This window comes from Ornithodoros turicata, chromosome 8, assembly GCF_037126465.1.
Source record: "Ornithodoros turicata isolate Travis chromosome 8, ASM3712646v1, whole genome shotgun sequence".
In the NCBI taxonomy this organism is placed as follows: Eukaryota; Metazoa; Arthropoda; class Arachnida; order Ixodida; family Argasidae; genus Ornithodoros; species Ornithodoros turicata.
In genome coordinates, this window is record NC_088208.1 from 28,112,202 (window position 1) to 28,133,634 (window position 21,433).

The 21,433-nt window shown below is 48.1% G+C and overlaps 1 protein-coding gene across 2 annotated transcripts in view; it reads right to left on the reverse strand.

The window, feature by feature from the left end:
• Positions 1-12,012: 12,012 nt before the first annotated feature.
• Positions 12,013-21,433, reverse strand: part of LOC135366853 (uncharacterized) — a 44,934-nt gene continuing 35,513 nt past the window's right edge. For both annotated transcript variants that reach the window (XM_064599796.1, XM_064599795.1), the window contains exons 6-10: positions 18,250-18,419; positions 15,182-15,327; positions 14,992-15,075; positions 14,286-14,418; positions 12,013-13,631 (exon numbers count right to left, since the gene is read on the reverse strand). In XM_064599796.1, the coding sequence (XP_064455866.1) occupies positions 13,385-13,631; positions 14,286-14,418; positions 14,992-15,075; positions 15,182-15,327; positions 18,250-18,419 (780 nt within the window). In that variant the 3' untranslated portion in view covers positions 12,013-13,384. The remainder of the gene's footprint in view (positions 13,632-14,285; positions 14,419-14,991; positions 15,076-15,181; positions 15,328-18,249; positions 18,420-21,433) is intronic.

Below are 21,433 nucleotides of genomic sequence, written 5' to 3' on the forward strand. Positions count from 1 at the left end.
TTATACGGGAGATAGGCCAGTGAGGTCTCTCTCTCTCCATGGGTAATAGTAGAGAGAGGAAAACTGGAGAGCGGCGCTGACGGCTGACCTACTTCCACGCACCCCTTGACCATAATAACGGTGCCACCAGTAATACGAGCAAAAATACTTGTAGCAAAAAATAAAAAAATAAGAAGAAAATGAGAAGAAAAGAACCTGGTAGGAAACTCCTGTTTCCTTACGACTCTAAAACCGTGCCTTCAGTGAGAGGGAAGACGAGAGTTCGCCCGCCCGGAGTCTCGCTTTATTGCGACGGGAGTCGCCTGCGTCTATTTGCAATGAGCACGGCGGCACCGATGCATTAATCAGAAGAGAGAGCGCTCGCGACAAAGCCCGTTTTTTTTTTTTTTTTTTTTCTCCTCGGGCCGGTGGCGGATAGAACTGCGGCGCCCTCGGCTTCCTCCGGGCGATGAAAACGGAGGGGGGCTTCATTTAGCCGCCCTTCCCCATTCTTTCGCGATCTTCGCTGTCCGCGCGCGCGCGCGATCGTTAAGGCCGTGTCTCGAAGCGTACACGCCCGAAAGCGCACCTCGAGAAAGAACGCCCTGCGATTTCAAAGGCTCTCAAAGAGGCGAAAGAGAAAGAAAGAAAGAAAAAATAGGAAGAGAGAGAGAGAAAAAGAAGACGGTTTCGAGGGAATCCGATCGGCGTTTGAAGGGAGAAAAAAGCCGACGGATTTTCGTAGCCAGCAGACGATGAAGTGAGGGGGGATGCTGTCTTGTTGACGACGCCACGGGGAAGATAAAAGGGAAGGAAGGACGTCATCTCCCTCTGTGTCTGTCAATAAGATAAAGAAGAGAAGATGCGCTATCTGCTGGTAGAATCGGTTTCAGTTGCGTGTCTGAAAGGGAGACTTTAGAGGGACCAGGATTATGTATGTATATATGGAAATATGACCTGTCATTAGTGAACGAAAGATCACCTTGGGAATGTCCCATATGCCAGCGAACATTACTCTGAGACAAACGTCGTGCCGTGCTGGCGTAAAATAGGCGAATCGATATTATTGAGTTGATGGCACAAGGATTGCTGTGTCGAGAGTAAGGCACCATAGGTTGGTGCAGAAGATGCACATGGACGAGGTGAGAGACACCGTAAACAAACTTGTGCTGTCCCTTTCAGTATCAGCATTTTCTAGTGGCTCCCGACATTTCAAGTTCAACGTAGTTGAAAGTTATCGGTTCTTACCTTATTCTCCGGTAAAGAACAGCTCCTTTCTGCACGAAATGTCCCCTCTCTCATGAGGATTTCTGTCCTGCGTTCATCCCTGACCCAATGCGCATCGGAGTGCCGAGTTTCCAAGAACCCATATGCCTCAAGCATATTCTCCATCACGAACTTGGAGCTTCACAACCGACCAATCAATCTGGAGCAAGGCAACGGGGCCGTGTACCTTTCGTAGAAACCAGCTACCCTAACATATTCGTCGATGCCGAACTGAACGCCCTGAACGGTTTTTCAACATCTCAATCCACGGCCACTCCCAAAAAGAAAAATGCCCAGTACGGAACGTACGTTTCATCTGCAACCGCAAGCTGTATACTCTAAAACGCTCACAGACATTCGGTGGCGCCCAAAAGTTTATTCCGTTGTATTTTCTCTGGAAGATGGCCACCGGCGATACCTGGACTGCTCGTTAGAGCACTTTTACTGCTTCATTTAATGGGTCGGCAAGCAGCTTCCGAAAACGGGTGGTGGTTGGCGTGACGACCTCAGCTGCCGTCAAGTTCCGTCAGACATCAGAGGGGTGGCCATAAAAGATCGGGAGCTGGCCAAGAACAGTTTGACGGGTTCTCTCGCCCCCTGGCGATGGACAGAGCTGCTGGTGGCGCCGTCTGGGGCCCGGAACAGCTAAGATCACAACACAGAACCTTTGCACTTTTGTGTGGTCATGAAATTTATTGGTGTAACAAACCATTCTTGCTGCTTTTTTTTCGGCTCGACAGCTAAACCTGTACTTCGGAACAAGTCAAGTCCTACAGGTCAACTTCGGCCAAAAATCTAAAGGCGTCCTCTGGTTGGTTTAGGCGAGTGCACGACTTCTCCGAGCCACAGCGTAGTGCGCCTGCACGCTTCAAACTGTTGCTTCTACACTGACAATGTCGCGAGAACAATCTTCGGAGACTTACTTATTGGCGTGCTTTTCAAGCAAGCGTGTGAAAGGTTCGTGTTAACAAAATCACGTGAATCGATTTCCCTGTCGGCCAGGTGTCCGCCATCATCTCTTCTTCCTCACTCTCAATTTGCGGACTACATTCTCCGCTGGCGGAGGTATACCTCTGTGACTGTAGCTCTTATCTTGTCTCGGAGTATATAGTGATTTTAAAATGTATACGTTTAAAAGAGAGCGCCGCATTACACCGCCCGCATCCAACCGTCATTCAGAATGACATCGGCCAGACTCCTGACATGCTAAAAACAGAAATTGTACGTACGCCTCTTTTGGGCACATCATGCACACAAAGTGTCAAAAAAAAAAAAAAAGGAAAAAAAGAAAAACGCGGATCATCTTACGTTCAAGAAATCGGGAGAGGTAATGGTGTTATTTTGGAATTATAATTTGCCAGGAGCGTGCTATGTGGCGAAGTTATATTTCAACTCCCTGCACAGTTCCCTGTGAAGACGGCCCAAGACGCACGGTCCCCCCCCCCTCACCCCTGCGATAGCCGTGACGTTGCCCGCACAAGCGTGGCCAACTACGGCGAGCAGTTCCATTATCACCACCACCACCACCACCACCACCACCTACTTCAACTGTGCAGTGCCACTCCGTCGGATGCGAGCTGTTCCGGACAGAAGAGAGCGAAAATCGCAAACGAACGGGCGTGCACGATACATGTAAGATGCGATCCCTAACCCGATCCCTCGGACGTGTTCTGCTGTGTACGCATTAAAAGTTTAATATGAGGACGCTAGACCGCTGGGTTTCTCGTCACACGGGTGGGGGGGGGGAGGGAGGGTGTACTCTTAAAAAAAAAAAGAGTGTATACTTTAACTCCTTTCCTTGCCACATATATCACTGCCCGATTGGAGAGCACATTTACTCTCAAAAAGTGACATCCATGAGTTCTCACTCCCTTCAGACCCTTACTGGAGAGTAATATTACTCTCCAGTAAGGGTCTGAAGGGAGTGAGCAGACTCATTTTTGAGAGTACTCTCCAAACGGAGAGTGACATATGTGGCAAGGAAATGAGTTAAAGTACACCCTTTTTTTCAAGAGTGGGGGGGGGGGGGGGGTCGCCGTGTATTCGGCTTTCACAATGAATGACGATCTTTTTTTTTTTTCTTCTTCTCTCTCTCTCTTCTTTTTTTTTTTTTTGATTGCACGGCAGCAGCAATGTCCCAACAGTTCAAGAGCATCGCGTTCAGCATCCGGAACGAAGGCTGTAGAAGCTCCGCAGTCCCCACATGTAAACCCTAACCGGAAATCGCAATGACGTAAGGAAATAACGTGTCGCTTTTCCTCAAATATATCGCCTCTTCAACGAGGGATCCATCTATATTCCGCACCGAGCATGATATTCGCGTTATACTAGCAAAAGCAAAACAAACTTGCGCAGGGCTGAGCCACTCCAACGCGACGGCGGTGAATCTCTGATTGGACGGTGGGGGAGAGCGCGTGGGAACAATTTCGGTGTCCTCGGACCCGTTTGCTCTGAGCATATCTCCTCCCATCCCACCATTCTCCGACTTCCGATAGTGGTTTTGACGGCCGCTTCCCCTCGAGAGATGAACCAGCAGCGAGTCGCGAACGGAGACGGAAATACCGCCGAAGGGAAGACAGAGGAGGAGTGTGTGGCTGAGGGAGATGCTGTCGTCCGGCGGTGGTCAGGCAAGTCTTCGTGAGGAGAGAGAAAAAAAAAAAGAAACAAAAAACAAGGAGGGAAAAGTTCTTCATGGTGTCACCATGGCAACGATGAGACGTCGGCTGCAACTCCAAAACTGCGTTCCCTGCAGCGGAACCACGCAGTTTAAGGCCAGCATTGTACCGTCTACGATGGAACTGTGCCGTCTGTTGTACACACACACACGTCAGAATATTATGCGAGGCGTGCAACTTTTTGTGTTGTAATGGTTGCAGAAACCACACGGGATGCTGGTTTTTAATTTTACTATCTCCTTTCAGATTTGTTCGTTCAACGCAGGGCTTGTTGTTTTCGTTGCTAAACTGGATAAGTACTTCTTAGCCAAAAAAAAAGAAAAAGGAAAAGAAGGTGGCAGGATAGGCGGTCAACTTCCTTCATCGACGTTCTATTTTGGTGGTCTCTGAATTACGACTATTGACTGCGTCAGCTACGTACATGCACGCTGTTACCTTTGGACTAGCAGGTCCAGGTCCTAATATACTGTGGAACCAACTCAGGAAACAGGTGCTCATAAAAGGTGGAAATGTTTGCATTTCACCGCTTCTTGGACGTTGGAAGATTATGTGCTTGTGTCTTCCCTGGACGGAGCTCGTCTCGGCTAGCTCTCGTTATTTACATAACATATAATCGGACCATCCGTGGCGGTGGTTATCTAGCTTCGTTTCCGCCCGTGTACATCGACCCAGGTGCAGTGCAGGAAGCAAGTCCTGGCGACGTCGCCGTCAACCACGATTAATGGTGAATTGCTACACAAAGGGACGTACGCCCTGCTCTATGCCGAGATCAGAAGCGATAGCTGTATCATTGGACGCAATGATTGGCACAGAGCGGGTTGTGCGGTGAAGTTCTATTTGCAGGGGCGTCACCACCGGCAGGGAACGGTAACTGTGCCCAAGCAGCACAATGTACTGAACGTGGAGTGCAATAGGGGTGGACAGTATGTGTCTTATCAATGTTCTTTAGTTTCACGAGTCTGTTCAAGGCCTTACACCTACTCGTCCAACCCTATTGCACTCGACTTTCAGTACATTTTGCTGCTTGGGTGATTGTAAAAGAATCAGAAACGGTGTATTACCGAAATTGGAGGATGTAACGATAACGGAAACGCATACCATGGTCCTCCATTGCGGAAACACAGAAACGAAACGAAACTGATCGTCCGGTATTGTATTCAGGTAATGGTTATTCCTGTTGTGCGATGACATCGGGGACTTTTCATTTTAGTTTTTGTATTTTGGCGACTCCAAATTCCCTGTAATACATGCCCTGAATACCACACGGGAGCATGGAAAGCGCAATAGTATTGCATCTCGAGGGAGCATCCGTCGCCTATACTCGTCCCAGTCTTCATAACTCATGACGTCAACACATGCGACCTACACAACAGACTCCGCGACCGCTACTGCATGCACGACATAAGACGAAGGCACTCTACTACTGGTCGAGTGGAACCAAGTTCCAAGAGGAAGACGCTTGTGTCCCGGTACGAGGACCACGGACGTAGCAGAAGCACCGGGCGCCATCTGGGTGCTATGTACGGTACAGGACTGTGCTGCCAACGAAGGTGAGCCGACGGGCGGTGCTTTTACTGTTTTCACCGCACTGTTTCATCTCACGCAAGATCGTTGTACACAGTCTTTCTGAAAGTACAAGTATCCCAAATATTCCAATCATCTGCCGTACACTCGACTAGGCACACGCGAAGACGTATCTTAGAAGGCGCTCGTCAACAGCCGCGACAGAAATATACTGCGCGCGGGACGTGTCAGAGCCGTATAATAACGTGCCGTTCTCGCCCTCCGAGGAACTTTTTGTGAGAAAACGTTCTCTGTTGTGCGCGCGGAGAGGGCGCGTGCTGAGAGATCGATCCGGATAACAGGTCCTCCGGTTGCAAGCCCCAGAGCTATCGACCAGGCAGGCAGGCAGGCCGAGCTTCTCATCCATAACGGCGCGGCCGAGCGGCGCGCCCCCTTGCGCTGGCGCAAGATTAACGCGACCAATATGCGTTGCCGCCGCCAGCCCTTTTTGACTTGGCCCAAAATATCGAGCTGCCGTGTGCTCCAGCGTCGCACGAGTTTTTTTAGCGTCGTTTCGCTCCTCTTCCTGATTGCGCACTTCCTCCTCTCTCTCTTTTTCGTCCTTTCTTTTATTTCTTTTTCGTCGTGCTGGTTCTGGAGAGTGCAGCGACGTCCAGCTGAGAATTTTTTCGTCTCTCTCAATTTTCGTCCGTCTGCGAAATTAGAAGTTGCGAAATTCGCACGGTAGGGGGTGGGGTGGAGGTGGTGGTGGCTGCGTTGGTAAAGTGATAATTTTTCTTAGTGCGAGCCATAATGTGGAACACGCCAAGGAGAATACTTCTTTACGGTTTCGTTTTTTCGTAATGATGAGCGATATTTTTGCAGCGCGGAACGTAAACGTAATTGTGAATGTGAACCGAAAATAAGAGAGATACTTGCAAATTGTCCGTTTCATTAAGCCGACGGTTATACCAATGATTATAGTAACAACACTAATATCTAGAGCTTTATTTTAATTTCGCCGCTTGAAGATGCAGATAGGCATGCTTCATTAAACCTTTGCCGGCAAAGAAATTAAATCTAAAAAATCCACACTGTCATACGTCCATGAACTTACGCGCGAGTAAATGCATAAAAAAACACAACCAAGGGGTGGTGTGATGACGGCACCACGTAAATGTTGTTGTTGTTGTTGTTTTTAGGTGTTGAGAGAGGTCAGCCAATATTTGGCTTGAAACTCTTCAAAAAAGAAGAAGAAAAAGAAAATCACGTAAGTGTTTCCTGTCTTGGTCTGAAACGCTATTATTAAGCAAGAAGACAATGGTATAATAATAATAATAATAATAAAGACAGAGAGAAGGCAAAGGAGAGAGTGAATCCCGCTCCTATGCACTACAGAAGCTCCATATATCACAGGTAGAGTAGTATATCAGCGCTGTGCTCACGAAGCGGTTCGTTCCAGTTTCAACTCGTTTGCATAACAAAATTTGGCTCATAATTCAAAGTCTAGGCACTACAAAGAAGTCACACACACAGAGGCAAATTTGGCTATGAATATATCAAAGTATACGTGCGCGTTTCAAGATTCTTAAAAAACAATGTGGCCCTAAATAATATCCACAACAGACATGAGTCGGGGTAGTTCGTGACAGATCGTGGTGTGGTACGACGCACTCAGCTGAATATGATCTGTCACCAACTACCCCGACTCTGTGTACCCCTGTGCCCGTGTTTTGCTGCGGCATCCTACCACACCATGCTCTAAATAATGACTGGCTCTAATTCTGCAATCTCACATTTCCCGGAAGAAAAAAAAAAAAAATACGGTGGCTCTAAATAGTGTCTACAGCAGGCATGAGTCGGCGGGGTAGTTCGTGACAGATGGTGTGGTACGACGCACTCACCAAAACGTGATCTGTCACCAACTGCCCGACTCATACCTGCTCTCATACCACACCATGCTCTAATTACAGACATGTACACGTTACAAAAAAAAAAAAAAAAAAGAAGAAGAAGAACTGAATACCGTTACTCGTTACGTCGAAAAATAAAGAACGAAATAAGTTACCCGTTACCGAACAAGCATAAAGAACGCGTTCCCGTTACTCGCAAGTAACGAGTTACATTCACGTTACTCATCGCGTTACTGAAGAAGAATGAGCCGGACAGTAGGAGCGTCTCATATTTTATTCATAGTAGGCGATTTATGGACCCCCTTATTTTATTACATTTCCGTAATAACTGATGTTCAAAATGGAGGTCAGAGAGTTTTGCACGTTTCCTTGTGAAAATATCTGCCGCACAGCTAAAGAGGCCTCCACGGACCCACTCGAAGGAACAGCGGTGTTCACCCTCAAGAATAGGTCGTCAAGTCGCGGGAAGTCTGCCTTCATCTTCGAGAACGGGTAATCTTCCGGAGTTGCCAGGAAGCCAGTGATCTCAGGGTGCCCAGCATCTTCACAACCCGGCCGTCCAGGATCACGTGCAAACATGAAAAAGTCGTCTCCACAGGAGCTTGATGTTGTGGCTGCCTTCCCAGGTATCTTCGCTGATGTTGGCAGGGCGTCGCAAAGTTCTCTCTGAAGCAGGTCCCTGATGATCCCTACTTGAGTTGTGTCACAGGTTACAAGCCAGAAAGGGCGCCTTACGGAAGGCTGGTCATTTTAGCAACGTGTAACGTTTCCCAAATGGAGCTAAACCGATCTTGAACAGATACGAACCAGAATGCTGGTCTTTTATTCTCTGGACACGCTGTTATTCGTGCGCAGATGTGATATGCCCACTTCCCAAAAGGTCCCAAAAAACTTCCCAAAAAACTTCCCAGAAAATCCAGTGGCCAACGACACGCACCAGCCACGTGCTCACAGGACGCGGAACGCGCGAAAATTTTGCTGTGCCGCGTCGCCTGCCATCGTACATTGGAGGAACATGCCGAAAAAGTAACGGGTAACGCGTTGGCACGTTACCAATTTTTTGTAACGGATTCCGTTACCAGTTACACATTTTTTAAAAATAACGAAGTCGTTGCTTCGTTACCAGAAAAAGTAACGCGTTGCCAAGTAACGAGTTCCTTGTAACGCGTTACGTACAACTCTGGCTCCAAATAACTACTGGCTCCAATTCTGCTATCTCACATTTCCCGGAAAATATCGAATTAAAAATTAAGGAATTTTAGATAACTATACTCGTATAGTAGTTCCCGTATTCTCTCCGACAGCATGTCCGTATAATCCACCTGAAAAAACGGCATCCATGCCGCTGTCGTAGCTTTTTATAAAAATCTGCACCGTTTAAACGAAATCACCCTGTATATCGAATTACGCGATATTCGATGTACTGCGAGGAGAACGTGGACTTATAACCGCACGGGCGATCAAGGTAGTGGTGGTAATGAAAGAACCCGCCGTTGCCGGCCTCACAGAGTTGGGCAACGTCACCCCTAACGCTCTGGGGGAATGTGCGTCCTGGGCCGTCTTCTAGAGGAACTGTGCCGACACGTGCCTCACAGCTAATGAGAAACACCCAGGAAAACCCTCAGACAGCACGGCCGGTACTGGGATTCGAACCCGGGTACCTCCCTGTCTCGAGGTGACATTATACAGTCCATTATAGTGACATGGCCAGCACGTTAACCACTAAGTCACGCGAGCTGGTACGCACGATCAAAAATAATTCACTCGAAGATCAATTCATTTATCCAATGAGTAGCGAGTTAGTTCCCAGACCGCGAATTCCACCCACGACTGTGCGCCCACGCCAAAGCACTGGCGTGGTCTCATATAGTCTCACTCGTCCAACGCAGTAACATTCGATGCGGGAGCTTCGCCTTTCCTCGTCGTTGAAGATAACATTGGCCGCGACCACTGCGAAAGCAGCCTTGGTACTAACGACCGTCTACTCCGAAGCAGTCGTCCACCCACTCGAGGCCGACCGAGCGTTGACGAGGAACAACAACAGCTTTCTAGAGCAGGAAATGTACCAAACGGAACAAGGGCAATTACGGGGCTCTCTCTTCTTCTTGCGCACTGCAACGAACTTTTTTCTTTCTCTGCTTAGAGGATCACGCTGATTACCGCGGACAATCGTTACGGTAACCGCATTAGGGCGCTAAAAGCGGTGGAGGGTATACTGGAAAACTGTGGTTCCTCAACAGGTGGCGCGGGTTTCATGTGTGTTGCAGACCTCCTGCGTGCTGTGAACAGACAACGAGGCTTGCGCGACCTTACATCGCGAGAAAAGTACAATCGAAGGCAGTAAACTACTGTACTTACCAACACAAGGTCCCTTGGTTTATGCAGGCCACTAGATCGGTCATTATGAATCCCTTTTCTGCACTAGGCTGGCGATGTGGTCATCTGTGCCGGCACTCGAACGTCTAATGCCACAATGACATTTCCTCTTCAAAACCGCACTCTAAACCCTTACCATGCGCGTAGGCACCAGGCGACACGTCTTAAAACTAAAACCGTTATACCTTACGATTAGGACGGTAATGGTGACTGCGAACTCCCATTTGCTTTTTCACTGTGACCCTTCGCATCGCGTCTACAACTACGTGAAGAAGGTGCAATGATGCGAATTAAATCAGGCCCCCTGGTGTACATACTACGATCTCGTCTGCCTTCCTCGTGTCATCCTCCACCGGTTCTTGAAAAGTTATTTGTCGGAGTACTGCGCAAGCGTATCTGCCAGCCGGCATCACCAGATAATAAAGTCAAGTTCAGGCATGTGCCATGACCGCAGTGAAGAGCACTGGCGTAGTCATACGGGGAGGGGCCTATGGACAACACCTCCTAGACAGTAGAAGGCCTGCGCACTGCCCAACTCACGGAGGCATGCGTGAGCTTTGCGAGCTGCATCGTGCTTTTCCCTTGTTCGCTCTTTCACTGACGTCATAGCAGCATCCACAGCAGGCCTTCGTGTGTGACGCTGTGTCGGGTGGGGCGCAGTCCTGATGCTATCTAGGGGGTGTTGCTATGGGTATTCAAACCCTCGAAATGACACCTTTAGTAATACATTTGGGAGAGGGAAACGAAGGGAAACCCTCCTCTCCCATGTAGGGTCCCCACAGAACCCCTCCCGAAATATTTTTCTGGCTATGCCGCCGTTTATCAGAGAAGATAAGAGAATGTCATAGATGCATGCGGTGAACAGTGATAGTGCTTGAAAAAAGAAAAGAACGATACAGAAAAACAATTTACAGCATAGTTTTCCCTTTCCCTCTTCTTTCTCGTTGTCAAGAGCCTCAGTGATGCCACGTGACAGTGGACACTGCTGGACGTACGCATAAAGTATGGTGAAGTCCGGACGCCTTAAAAGGGTGCAAGTCCTCAAGTACCTCTCTCCTTTTGAACGCTATTGGAGATCACGAACGTGGCTGCACTGAGATCTGGGGAAGTCTGGAAAGACAGACCTCTTGATCAAAATTCAGTGAATGCTGCGGCGGTACTTGTTAATAGTAGCTCCGCTAGTCCCCAGATGGCGACGCTGCGCCAGAAACAATACAATCCCTTGCGCGCTGTGCCGATGAGAGCGTGTCACCATCAGAAGAATGTTAGGAAGTAGTTGCAAGTGCCGTTCACACCATCAGGTCGATAAAGTGTTGTCGTTCCGGAAATGGTGTTTTTCAATTTTTTTCTTTTTTCTCAACTGCTACAATTGCCCTAGAAAGCGTACTTTTTTATGACGCTATGGCGGATATCTAGGATGCGCTTCCTGTTCTTGGCACATAAACAAAAAAGAAAAAAAAAAAAACGAAGGCATCGTTACCCGAGGCAAACTTTACTAGTGAACATGATAGAACTGATGTTCTGAGGCTGGAACAACATAGAAATGACAAATACATACAAGGCCTCACGTACAGCCCTGGATCGGTAATCCGGTTCGAGTCCTACAGCTGGCTAACCTTTTCAGTGACCTCCATCTTCTATAGTGAATTCAGGAGGTTCCAATATGTGTGCGACAGGCCTGTTCCTTCCGTGCTGAGCTGATGACAGCGTCACCACCAGAAGAATGTTAGGAAGTAGTTGCAAGTGCGATGACCATTGACCCTTGCACCTTAAACTATTTCACCAATTATTTAAACATAATCGACGGACGCCAAGCCTGGCAATTTATGAGAAGGACGGAATTATATATATATATATATATATATATATATATATATATATACAGGGTGTTCAAAATAAAGCCTTCACTAGCACTTTATGAATAGGGGAACAAAAAACAACTGGTGCTACTTTTTCTGTTGCTTGAGTAAGAAACAGGTGCTACATAATTAGCAGCACTTGTTTCTTACACAAGTAGCGTAAAGTTATCATCCGGTTTTCTGTCATCGCTGTGTTTGCGTAGCGCTCGTGAAAGCTTAATTTTGAACACCTTGTATATATATATATATATAGGCTGCATCATTGGGCATTGTGCCAAACGTGTGAAATGTGCTAGCATTTTATTTGTTCGAGGTAATTTTTAGTCACGTGGTCCTATGAAGTCATCTCTTGAAGTCAGAACTTGAAGGAAGAGAGCAAGAAAGAAAAGGTACCATACTTGTCACATTGGTAGGGCGAGAGGAAATTGAAACGGGAAGTAATTATCCCATGAATACAGTATATTATCGTTCATTATATATTTACATGACATATTTACAAAATATATAGATATAATACATCCAAAAATACAACAAGGGAGAAAGCACATCTACGCGGCATCCACGGACATCGGATGCACGCTTGTGACAAGAAAGAAACATCAACGACGTTTCGGTGTGACAAGAAAGGCATGTACAGTACGATAGTGTCGTTGATTTTACTGTGCACCCACTCCTATTAATTAACCGCATAGGCGACACGCTTGGGATGGCGAAGAGGACGGTTCCTGTATTGACTATTGTGAAACCACAATGTACGGACTAATTATGTACAGAATAAATGAAATTATGCGATAAACAGCAGTACACCGGGGACAGAAGCCCTCGGAAGGATTCGCGACAATGTGTACTGATTATGAGAAATAAATTATCTGGAACACGTCGTTCAGACATGCGATAGCTCTGCGATTCATGCTTTGCTGCGACGGCTACAAGCGGCAAGAACTTAGGGAAACAGGTCGGTTTGGCAAGATTGTAAACACACTGCCTAACTCTATAGGTGCGCAACTGCTCACGAGGCGCGGTGTAGCAAGGTGAACTTTTGACAGCCATGTAACATTTAGACTGGTTTCGTAGATGAGGAATTCTGGGTGGAGGCGTGAAAACTGTAGTGTTACCCTAACTCAACGTGCTATGCACCTTTACAGCGACAGTGTAACACTAAGGCTGGGCAGCAAGGCATAAAAAATGGACTAGGTATATGGCATGCTAGCTCAGCTTTAGCAGAATAAAACGTGTTTTTCTGCCAGACGGTGCACATGTTATCTTCCAAGACCTCAACTCAGGATATTGCAGGACACATTCGTATTATTATTATTCGTATATTAGAAAGAAAGAGCGAGAGAAAATAATGATACACTCTGGACGAATGCAGAAAGCTAAGGCTGTGAAATCAGATGCGAGAGAGCTCACTGCTTCTGAAAAAACGTAAGTAACAGTGTACGACATAGTTTAAAAGCCGGAAAGAGACGCGCAGTAGCTCTGGAGACAGCTGTTTGTAGAAGGAAACACAACATCCATTACAGCGTTGCTTTGCTGACTATGTATAGCTACCAGGCCCACATCACTGGGAGTTCTGCCGCACCTTCAGTTCGTGACTCTTGCAGCAGAAAACTCCGAATCTCCGATGTGCGAGACGCCCTGCTTTTGATGCTCAAGAACCCACAAAACATTTCCTTCCTGGTTGAACAAGCGCCGAAGTCCTGACGAATGCAATTGTCCATTCACGACACCGTATGCAACACAGCAGCGCCCTCTACCTTCGTACACCGTGGCACATTATTTCAGCAACGAAGGCAGCTGCAAAGAGTTGCTTTCACCGCAGGGCTACGGTTTCGATGCCGAGAAGCTGCCGAACAGGCTCGTCGAGCCTTATGACGTCCACGTAACTGTCAGAGGAAACTCCAGGGCGAGTCATGTCCGAGGTCCACGGGCTTATCCGGGAGTCCACCTCGTGGCTTGGAAAGCTGAGAATTTCGATCTCGGGGTAGCGTTGTTTGAAATCCTCCGCAGTCATACGTACTCGAAGAAGAACGTCTGAGAGCCGCATGCAGTTATACAGCCTGCAGAAAAGAAGCAGTCGTAGTACGTGTAAATATACTGAAAGCGGTGTACGGCACTTCACATGTCCTCACATTTAACGAGCTACTGAACGCGTGCTACGATGTGCACACGTCGGAGAATGGCGCACGCATGCAAGACAGCCTCTGATCACTGTACTTAGAAGAAACCGGAACGTGCATTTTTTCAGGGCACACGAAATCGTTGCAAGATACTTTTAATATAAAAAATATTGAAATGGCACTGAAGACAAAGTCTAAGACAATACATGTTGAGTAATTATCTTCAAACTTAACTTCGGCCAAGCTTTAATGGAATGCGCTTCTTTGTAAGACACCACATAGGGTCTACGTGCAGCGAACACGTTTAAAAGCACGTCTTTTTCTTTTCTGTTTTTTGCGTTACGCTCCGCTAGCTGGCTTCAAGGCAGCTTTCTAAGCCGTTCCCGCTATAAGGCCTCGTTCCAGGTAACGTGCTTTCTGTCGTTAGAGGAAGCCTAAACCGTCTACGACACACCCTAGTCTCTCCGTCAGCGGAGGGTCGCACAAGCAAACTATCTGGCGGCAATCCAGCAGAGTGTGGAACAGCTTATCCAAGGCCGCCGGCGCCAGCTCCGCGGCGGTGTGGCAAGGAGATGTCTCAAAAATCATGCTTACGCTTGAGTGGAAGCCTCAAGCGGCAGGCGGAACGTCGGGATGTGCGGCGCGTCGCTGATCTCGAATAGGAAGTCGTCTCCGTCATCCTCATCGGGTGCACCAGACAGGACGTCGTAACCGGTGGCACATGGATCTGCGAAGGAGCCAAGTGCAAAACGTATAATATAAATAACATGGATGAGGACGTGCCAGGCTCATTTATTCGCACAATAGACCTCTCCCTGTTTGTAAACTGTAAGAATGTAAGAGAAGACACGGCCGTGCGCTTCGCTGGCTGCGTGCTAAGTGAAGGAACGAGAAGCAGCGCGAGCGTTGCTGCAGCCAGCCGTTTGTTTAATAAACAGAAACCAGAAACAAATAGGAAGATGATGAGTGTGACGTGATTATCAGCCGGGGTGAACATATGGCAATAACATAAACAAATGACGTCATAGTGTTCGACAGCGCCACCAATTTGGTAGAGTTGAACTACGTTTGAAGCTAGGGGACGAACAAGGTCGCGCCCAAAAGCCATGGTCTTTAAGGGATTACGATGGTCCCAGAAAGGAACGCGACCTTCGTTTCTACTTTTCTTTCAATAGGAGGCAGCGAACACGTGCCCATTCGTGGAATCCAGCCCTCCCCTACCGATTTTGTTTCGGTTTCAGTCTGTCTACCAACGTCATGATGACGTTGCTCGAGTAGAGGTCTATAAACAGCTCCATACCCATTAACGAAGCTGTCCCCGAGAAGTGCCACGGAAGGACTGGTTTCCCATCGACGCTTTCTCCTGACATGTCGGAAAGGAATCCTGAAAATAAAAATGGTAAACGAAATTTGTAGGATCTACAGAATAAAGTGCATGGCTGTGCCCGTACACAGATACAACGCTGTATCACGCATGCTCCGAGACCCACCTCTCAGCAGTTCAACCATGACAGCACTCCGCGCTAGCTTCAATGCGTTCAGACCCGCGTAGGTGGAGATGGTAGCGTCGGCTCCGTAGGACAAAAGCAGTCTGACGACTTCCACGTGGTTGTTTTCAACGGCGTCGTGCAACGGGCTGAAACAGAAGGCGTGACTGTTGAAGAAACGTGGCTCAGCGGAACGAGCTCGTGCAATTCATTCAGCGCAGCCCATCGTATAGCCGCCTTTGGGTGTTGACCATTTAACGTCGGTTTCTGAACTATATTCGCGTGCTTGTGTATAGAAGTAAAAACTGAGACGGCAACTTTCCCAACAAGGAGAGGCGATAATAGGTACTCCGCAAGGCCTTAAAAAAAAAAAAGAAAGAAAGAAAGAAACCGCTATGATAAAAGAAGCTGTCAAAACAAGAGCCAGTGGCGTGATATGAACCACTTCAAAGGAATAAGGAGATTGGATTGTTTGTTTGTTTATTTATTTATTTCTTTACAGATAGACCTACCCTAGCTAAAGGCGTTATAGTAGAGGAAGGATAATTAGTACAACCCAAAAGACAAAAAAGAAAAAGAAACCATCGCGTGTCGATCGTACACATACAGCAAAATTCACAAATCATTCTTGTCTCATTCAGCAATTAATTACGTATATTAATTAAACCAATAAATAATAATAATAGCAGCAGATTAACGCGCCAAGGAGCAACAGATACATGTAATACATGCACATGCTTCCAGACACCGTTATCATGAACACCTTTCCATCTACCTAAGCACCCAAACATTTGGCCAGCTAAGCGTCTGCGAGTATGATGACGTCAGAAAAGAAGATATCAATGAAAACAACGAGGGCGAAAATGTGTAAAGTTGCTCACACGTTAGAAGCGGCCAAGCCCGAAACTTGTCGAGTAAAGGAGCAGCAGCGTCAAAAACTGTCAATGGAACAGTAGCATGTCGCCCGAACGGCCACCGTACATTTTTAAAGGCACGAGGAGGAGAGGGTGGCTACATCCTAAAACGCGCTACGGACGAATTCCCGCGAAGAGAAATGACACAGATTTCGCGAAACGCCGCGACCATATAAAGCGAACTCGTAAAATCGATAACACATGGCACGACCTGTCGCATCTGAGGACGCTCAGTCCGAGGCACGCGTATTGCGAAGCAGTTAATTATCGACTGGCGTCGTTGTTGGGATCGAACGAAAAGGAGGACCAAAGAAAGAAAGAAAGGAAGGAAGGAAGAAAAAAAAAAAACAGTAGCAGGAAGACATAATAATGTATAAAGCGGTGACAGTTCGCGCGAGCGAGCTGAAAAACGGGTTAGAAAAAGGGGGCTCGAGGAAGAGCGCGGATCGAATTGCTCCGAGAGATATATATATATACATATATATTGTCGAAAGTTTCGTCTGCTCCCTTCGAAAGGCGCGCTGCCCACTTGAAGTGAATGAGATGGAATGCAGCTTTCATTTTTCTCTTCGTTGCACCCTTTATGTTTACATCGTCTAAGCGGCATGCGAACACGGGGGTTGGCTTGGCTTGGCTCAAGTGTTATAAAGAGTAGAAATTATGTAAGTATAGGAAGGCCTCTGACTCTTCCGCTTCGACAACGCGCAGTGGATTTAAGAATGGCAAAGGTGAGAATCGGGACGGTTTTAACAAACTATATCTTAAGAAAACATAGCGCCGCTTTCAACTGTGGGAACTTAAATCAGAACTTTAATCAGGACTGAAAAGAAAGTGCGCGATGTGTTTCGATTCTCGACCTGCTCCCGTGGCATAGTCGTTAGGGTGGCTGCTTTCCAGGCATAGACTGGGAGGTTACACGGGTTCGAATCCTGTCACTGGCTGTGCTGTCTGAGGTTTTCCCTGGGTTTTCCGAAGAATTTTCAGACGAATGTCGGCACAATTCCCCCTGAAGTCGGCCCAGGACGCATACTAACCCCTCTGTTGCCCACTCCTTCCTGCTGTACTCTCTCCATTTATCCACGTCTGTACGCCGCTCATAGCCACAGTTGCGTCGCGGCGCTAACACATTATAATAAAAAAAAACTCTCTCGACTCATATAGCCACGTATAGTAAAAACGAAACCTGAAGAGCTATTCTTTCCTCGGAGTGATAATATGCGTATAGGATGCAATCTGGAGCATTAGGATTTCTCGAAATCGTCCCCTTTCAAATATCTTCAGTTTCTCGTTTTTGTCATAAGGTGATGTCCTTCCTTACGAAATGTGTAAAAATTTATGTCGCTAAATTACTTTAGCCTCGTCGAAATTGAATACGAGTAAATCAACAGAAAATACAAGTCTTTGTTATTATATCCGACTGAAAACCAGCATCTCCTCGTCCTCGTCATACCGGAGTTTCAACGGACGTTAGAGAGAGAAGACCGGAGGAAGGAGCGCTGAGGGCAGGCCGTTAGCTGAGACGATGGATGTGTGGGGGACGAGAAGACGTTTTCTGACTGGTAGGCTTCCGCAGAAACAGCGAGCTGCAACTTGTGAACTGTGAAGAGGGTGGCCAGCCTACCTTCGCTTCGCTTCCAAGTATTTTCGTAAAACTATTCAGCCACACACGCGTCAAGCCGATCTCTGGAACCGCACTTGAGACGAGGGACGCTACAGGATATTCAGCCACAGAAGAAGCTACAAGAGGTGCCTTTTCTCACATTTTCGTATCCAATACTCCAATCTCACTGGAATATTACTGGTATTTGCTGGTATCCTCGTCATTCGATGTGATTTTCCCAGAGTACCAGAGACAGTGGATTCGTGGACAAGAGACAGTGGACCGTAAAAGACAACCAGAAGTTGGGAAGGCTCGGTAAAGTGAAAAGCGTGGCCGCACGAGCTGTGTCACTTTCCTTCCGTTGAAGAATACAGTTCAGCCGAATCGTAACAAGGACGAGGCAGACACTATACGAACGCTGTCACGTTGTTTGGTTTACGCGCTTTTGAGAGGACGTCAGTCGCTCACGGACCAAGCGTGACCTCGGGATCGGGACATAAATCTTTCTAGTGCGCAAGTATCTTTGAGGACAAGGAAGAATGTTTATTCTTACTCACCGGACACCCCCTGCGGAGCTGGCGTTGGCGTCGGCGCCGTACTGGAGCAGCGCTCGTGCGATGTTGAGGTGGCCGCGTGAGCAGCTTTCGTGAAGTGGCGTGTAACCGGCATTGTCCCTGGCGTCGACGTGCCCGCCTTCTCCGCTTTCCAAGCAATATAAAACCAGATCCTGGGAACGAACAAGCCACTACGTTATAAAACACTGCATGCAGCTGTCATGTTAAAGAAGGGGGGGGGGATGATTCCAGTTCCTTTTGTGTCGGTGTGAGGGTAACGGCATCAAGGTAATGAAAACTTTTACAATTTATTGCCCCTTTAAGAGTTTCGCAAGAAAGGACTCTTGGTGTAGCAACAGACAATCGTTACAGGGAAAAAGGATGCCCCCGTAATTACCGTCCTTACTCAGTTGTGTGAGGTTCCCCTTGGATATTGTGTTACGTTGCGTATGGTGCAAAATTATTTCTGGCTAACCCAACATGTCGGCAGGTAATAAAGCACTGTCTGCATCGTGGCCTACTGCCTCTCAGCAGCATCACTGTGCACGATCCAAGCAGAAGGTGAGGCGAAGCCGGCGAAATGTCACGAGACGTTCGAGTGCTCATTGTGTATGTCATCGTTTGAAGTGCCCCAATCCCCTTTGGCGTTGCAATTCCGCGTTTGCCCCCAACCGCTCGCAAAAGGATATCTGGAGTAGGCCCGTATCATAGGTTCCAAAGCAGCACAATGTACTGAAAGTCGAGTGCAATAGGGGTGGTATGTGCCTTATCAATGTTCTTTAGTTTCACGCGTCTGTTCAAGGCCTTCCATTTACACGTCCACCCCTATTGCACCCGACGTTGAGTACATTGTACTGCTTGGGTTGTGCACCTGTGCGCTCAACTCTACCCTCGACATCACCTTCCTTACTCACTTCAAACCGACACCATTAATGCGGACGGGGACCCGCATTCAGGGATAGCAAACAGCTTCAGAGGCCCAAAGGCTCGCCATTCTACAACACTGCAGCACCGATAGTGCGTCCAACGACGAGGCACGGCAACGAGGCTCAATCCACCAGTGCGTAAACACAGCTTGACGGGCGGCGCTCGGCAAACACGACTGCGCCCCCTCCAGAAATCCCCACGGACGCAGCGGCGGCAGCCAGCTTTTCCCAGCCGCCAATGCTTTTCTCTTATTTTAGGACCAACACTTATGGACGCGACGGATGCGTGTTGCTGCAGAAGCCCAGTCTTTCCTCGCAAAACTCCACCGATCTCGTTGTATTGTTTCGCGAAAGGAAAGCAATGTTGCGTGATAAGCGCAATATGACTGAGAAGGTCAGAGGCAGGTTGCATCTTAGTTGGGTGGAGGAAGCCGAAGATGAGGCGAAGCTGTGTGCCCGTCTGTTTGTGCGGCCCTTGAATAGCACGTCAACCATTGTAATTGGGAGAGAGGTGCAGTTTGTATCGATGATGAGATTGCTTCGAGTCTGGTGTTTTTACTGTCTGCGAGGGAGTCATCGTATGGATGCAGGCTATCTATGGACTGCGGTGATGCACTAGATGATTGTTTAGTTGGTTAGGCGATGCGGGGAAACAGACTTGACAAGTCTTTGGGATATCACGCATCACGGGCGGGTCTTATAGCCCGCTCAGATGTGGTGCCTCGAATATTATGACGCGAGTGTTGCTGTAATTCGCGGAAGAACTCAACAGATTGCAGATGAAGCGGTCGTTCACACCCGGTCGTGTCGTAAGCGTATCGACTGAATATGGCAGTCGGAGAAGCCAGACAGAGGCGGATACGGAACCACGTGCTCGTCTATTTGTATGTTCTAGCCTCACAACAGTTATTTTCCAACGTAACTTTCAAATTTATCACATCCTCGTCGTCATTAGCCGAAAATGAGGATGATGAGTTTGCATTTCAGCAAGGCACGAAACGATAAAAGCACTTGCACAGTGATACCTGTCGAAGCAGCCCACAACTATCTTTTCACGAACGTGGGCAGCACGAAACACCGCGACTGGTCCTTCTGTTATTGGATTTCATTCAGAACTTTGCGTGTATAGCACCCGATGGTATAGTGCTTGCGCTGTCGCAAAATGAATTTATGTATCCCTGACGCTGAACTGCGAAACCGCGACAGGCAGGAGCCCCGAGATGGACCGCTTTTCGATGATGTCGCAACAAGATACACATTGCTCTTGGCATCGTTCCCAGACCCGCCACCCCTCCAGCTATACCACGCTGCTCACATCGTGCTTTTGGAAGTGCACCCAAGACCCCACGCGTTCATTCCGCCAGATCCCATTTTTGCGTCTATTCAGCACTGCAGTCTTCAATCACCGGGCAAAGCAGCGCTCGCGGGGAGTCCCTGGGCGTTCTCCAGGGGCCACTCCGACGCAACAAACGCGCTCTGGGAGGCCATCGAAACGAGGACGAACGCGCCCGTTTCGATCTTTGCCTGTGCCGGAGTTATTTTGAGACTGTGCAGACGACGACCTGCCAGAAGCAACAGAAAGGCGGGAAACAAAGCGGCCGTCGACTGTGACGGCTGAAAAGACCAGCGACGACGCCACGGCGCATCGCTCTCTTATCATTATCGCTCGACCGCATGACGCCGCCGCCGCTGGTTCCCCCACTTCGACCCGCTTCGCAGGGCGAGTTTGTCCATCTGCTTGCCCAGCATGACCGCCGGAGAGAGAGAGAGAGAGAGAGAGAGAGAGAGAGGTTGAAAAAAGATCGCGCTCTTGACGCGTGACCGGCCTCTGGAAGATGTCCAGTTCTTGTTTTGTGCGCCTGTCCGCTTTGCACATTGGGTGGTAAAAGTTTCGCTGGGTGGGAGACAACTCAGCGGGAGTGCGAGACGCGGCGCTCTATGTTGATGGCGATTGATGGATAAAGCTCGAATCATCAGCAGCGGTGGTGGTAATGATGGCACGCCCATCCATATATCGGTGGTGTAAAATGCAAGAATACCGCGCAGGATTTTCAGTGCAGGGTGCTGGGGGGTGGCTGGCATGATGTCACTGGGGGTGCAAGTCCGAAATATAGGCGGTTCCCGACCTGTAGTGATTTTATATACAATAAATGTTTCAAGTGTCCGGAAAATATCCATGACGAAGTATCTTTAACAACCCCTGGGCCTTGACGCCATATACAGCTATCACGGACAGGATCTGCGCGGGCGGGAGGGGTCAT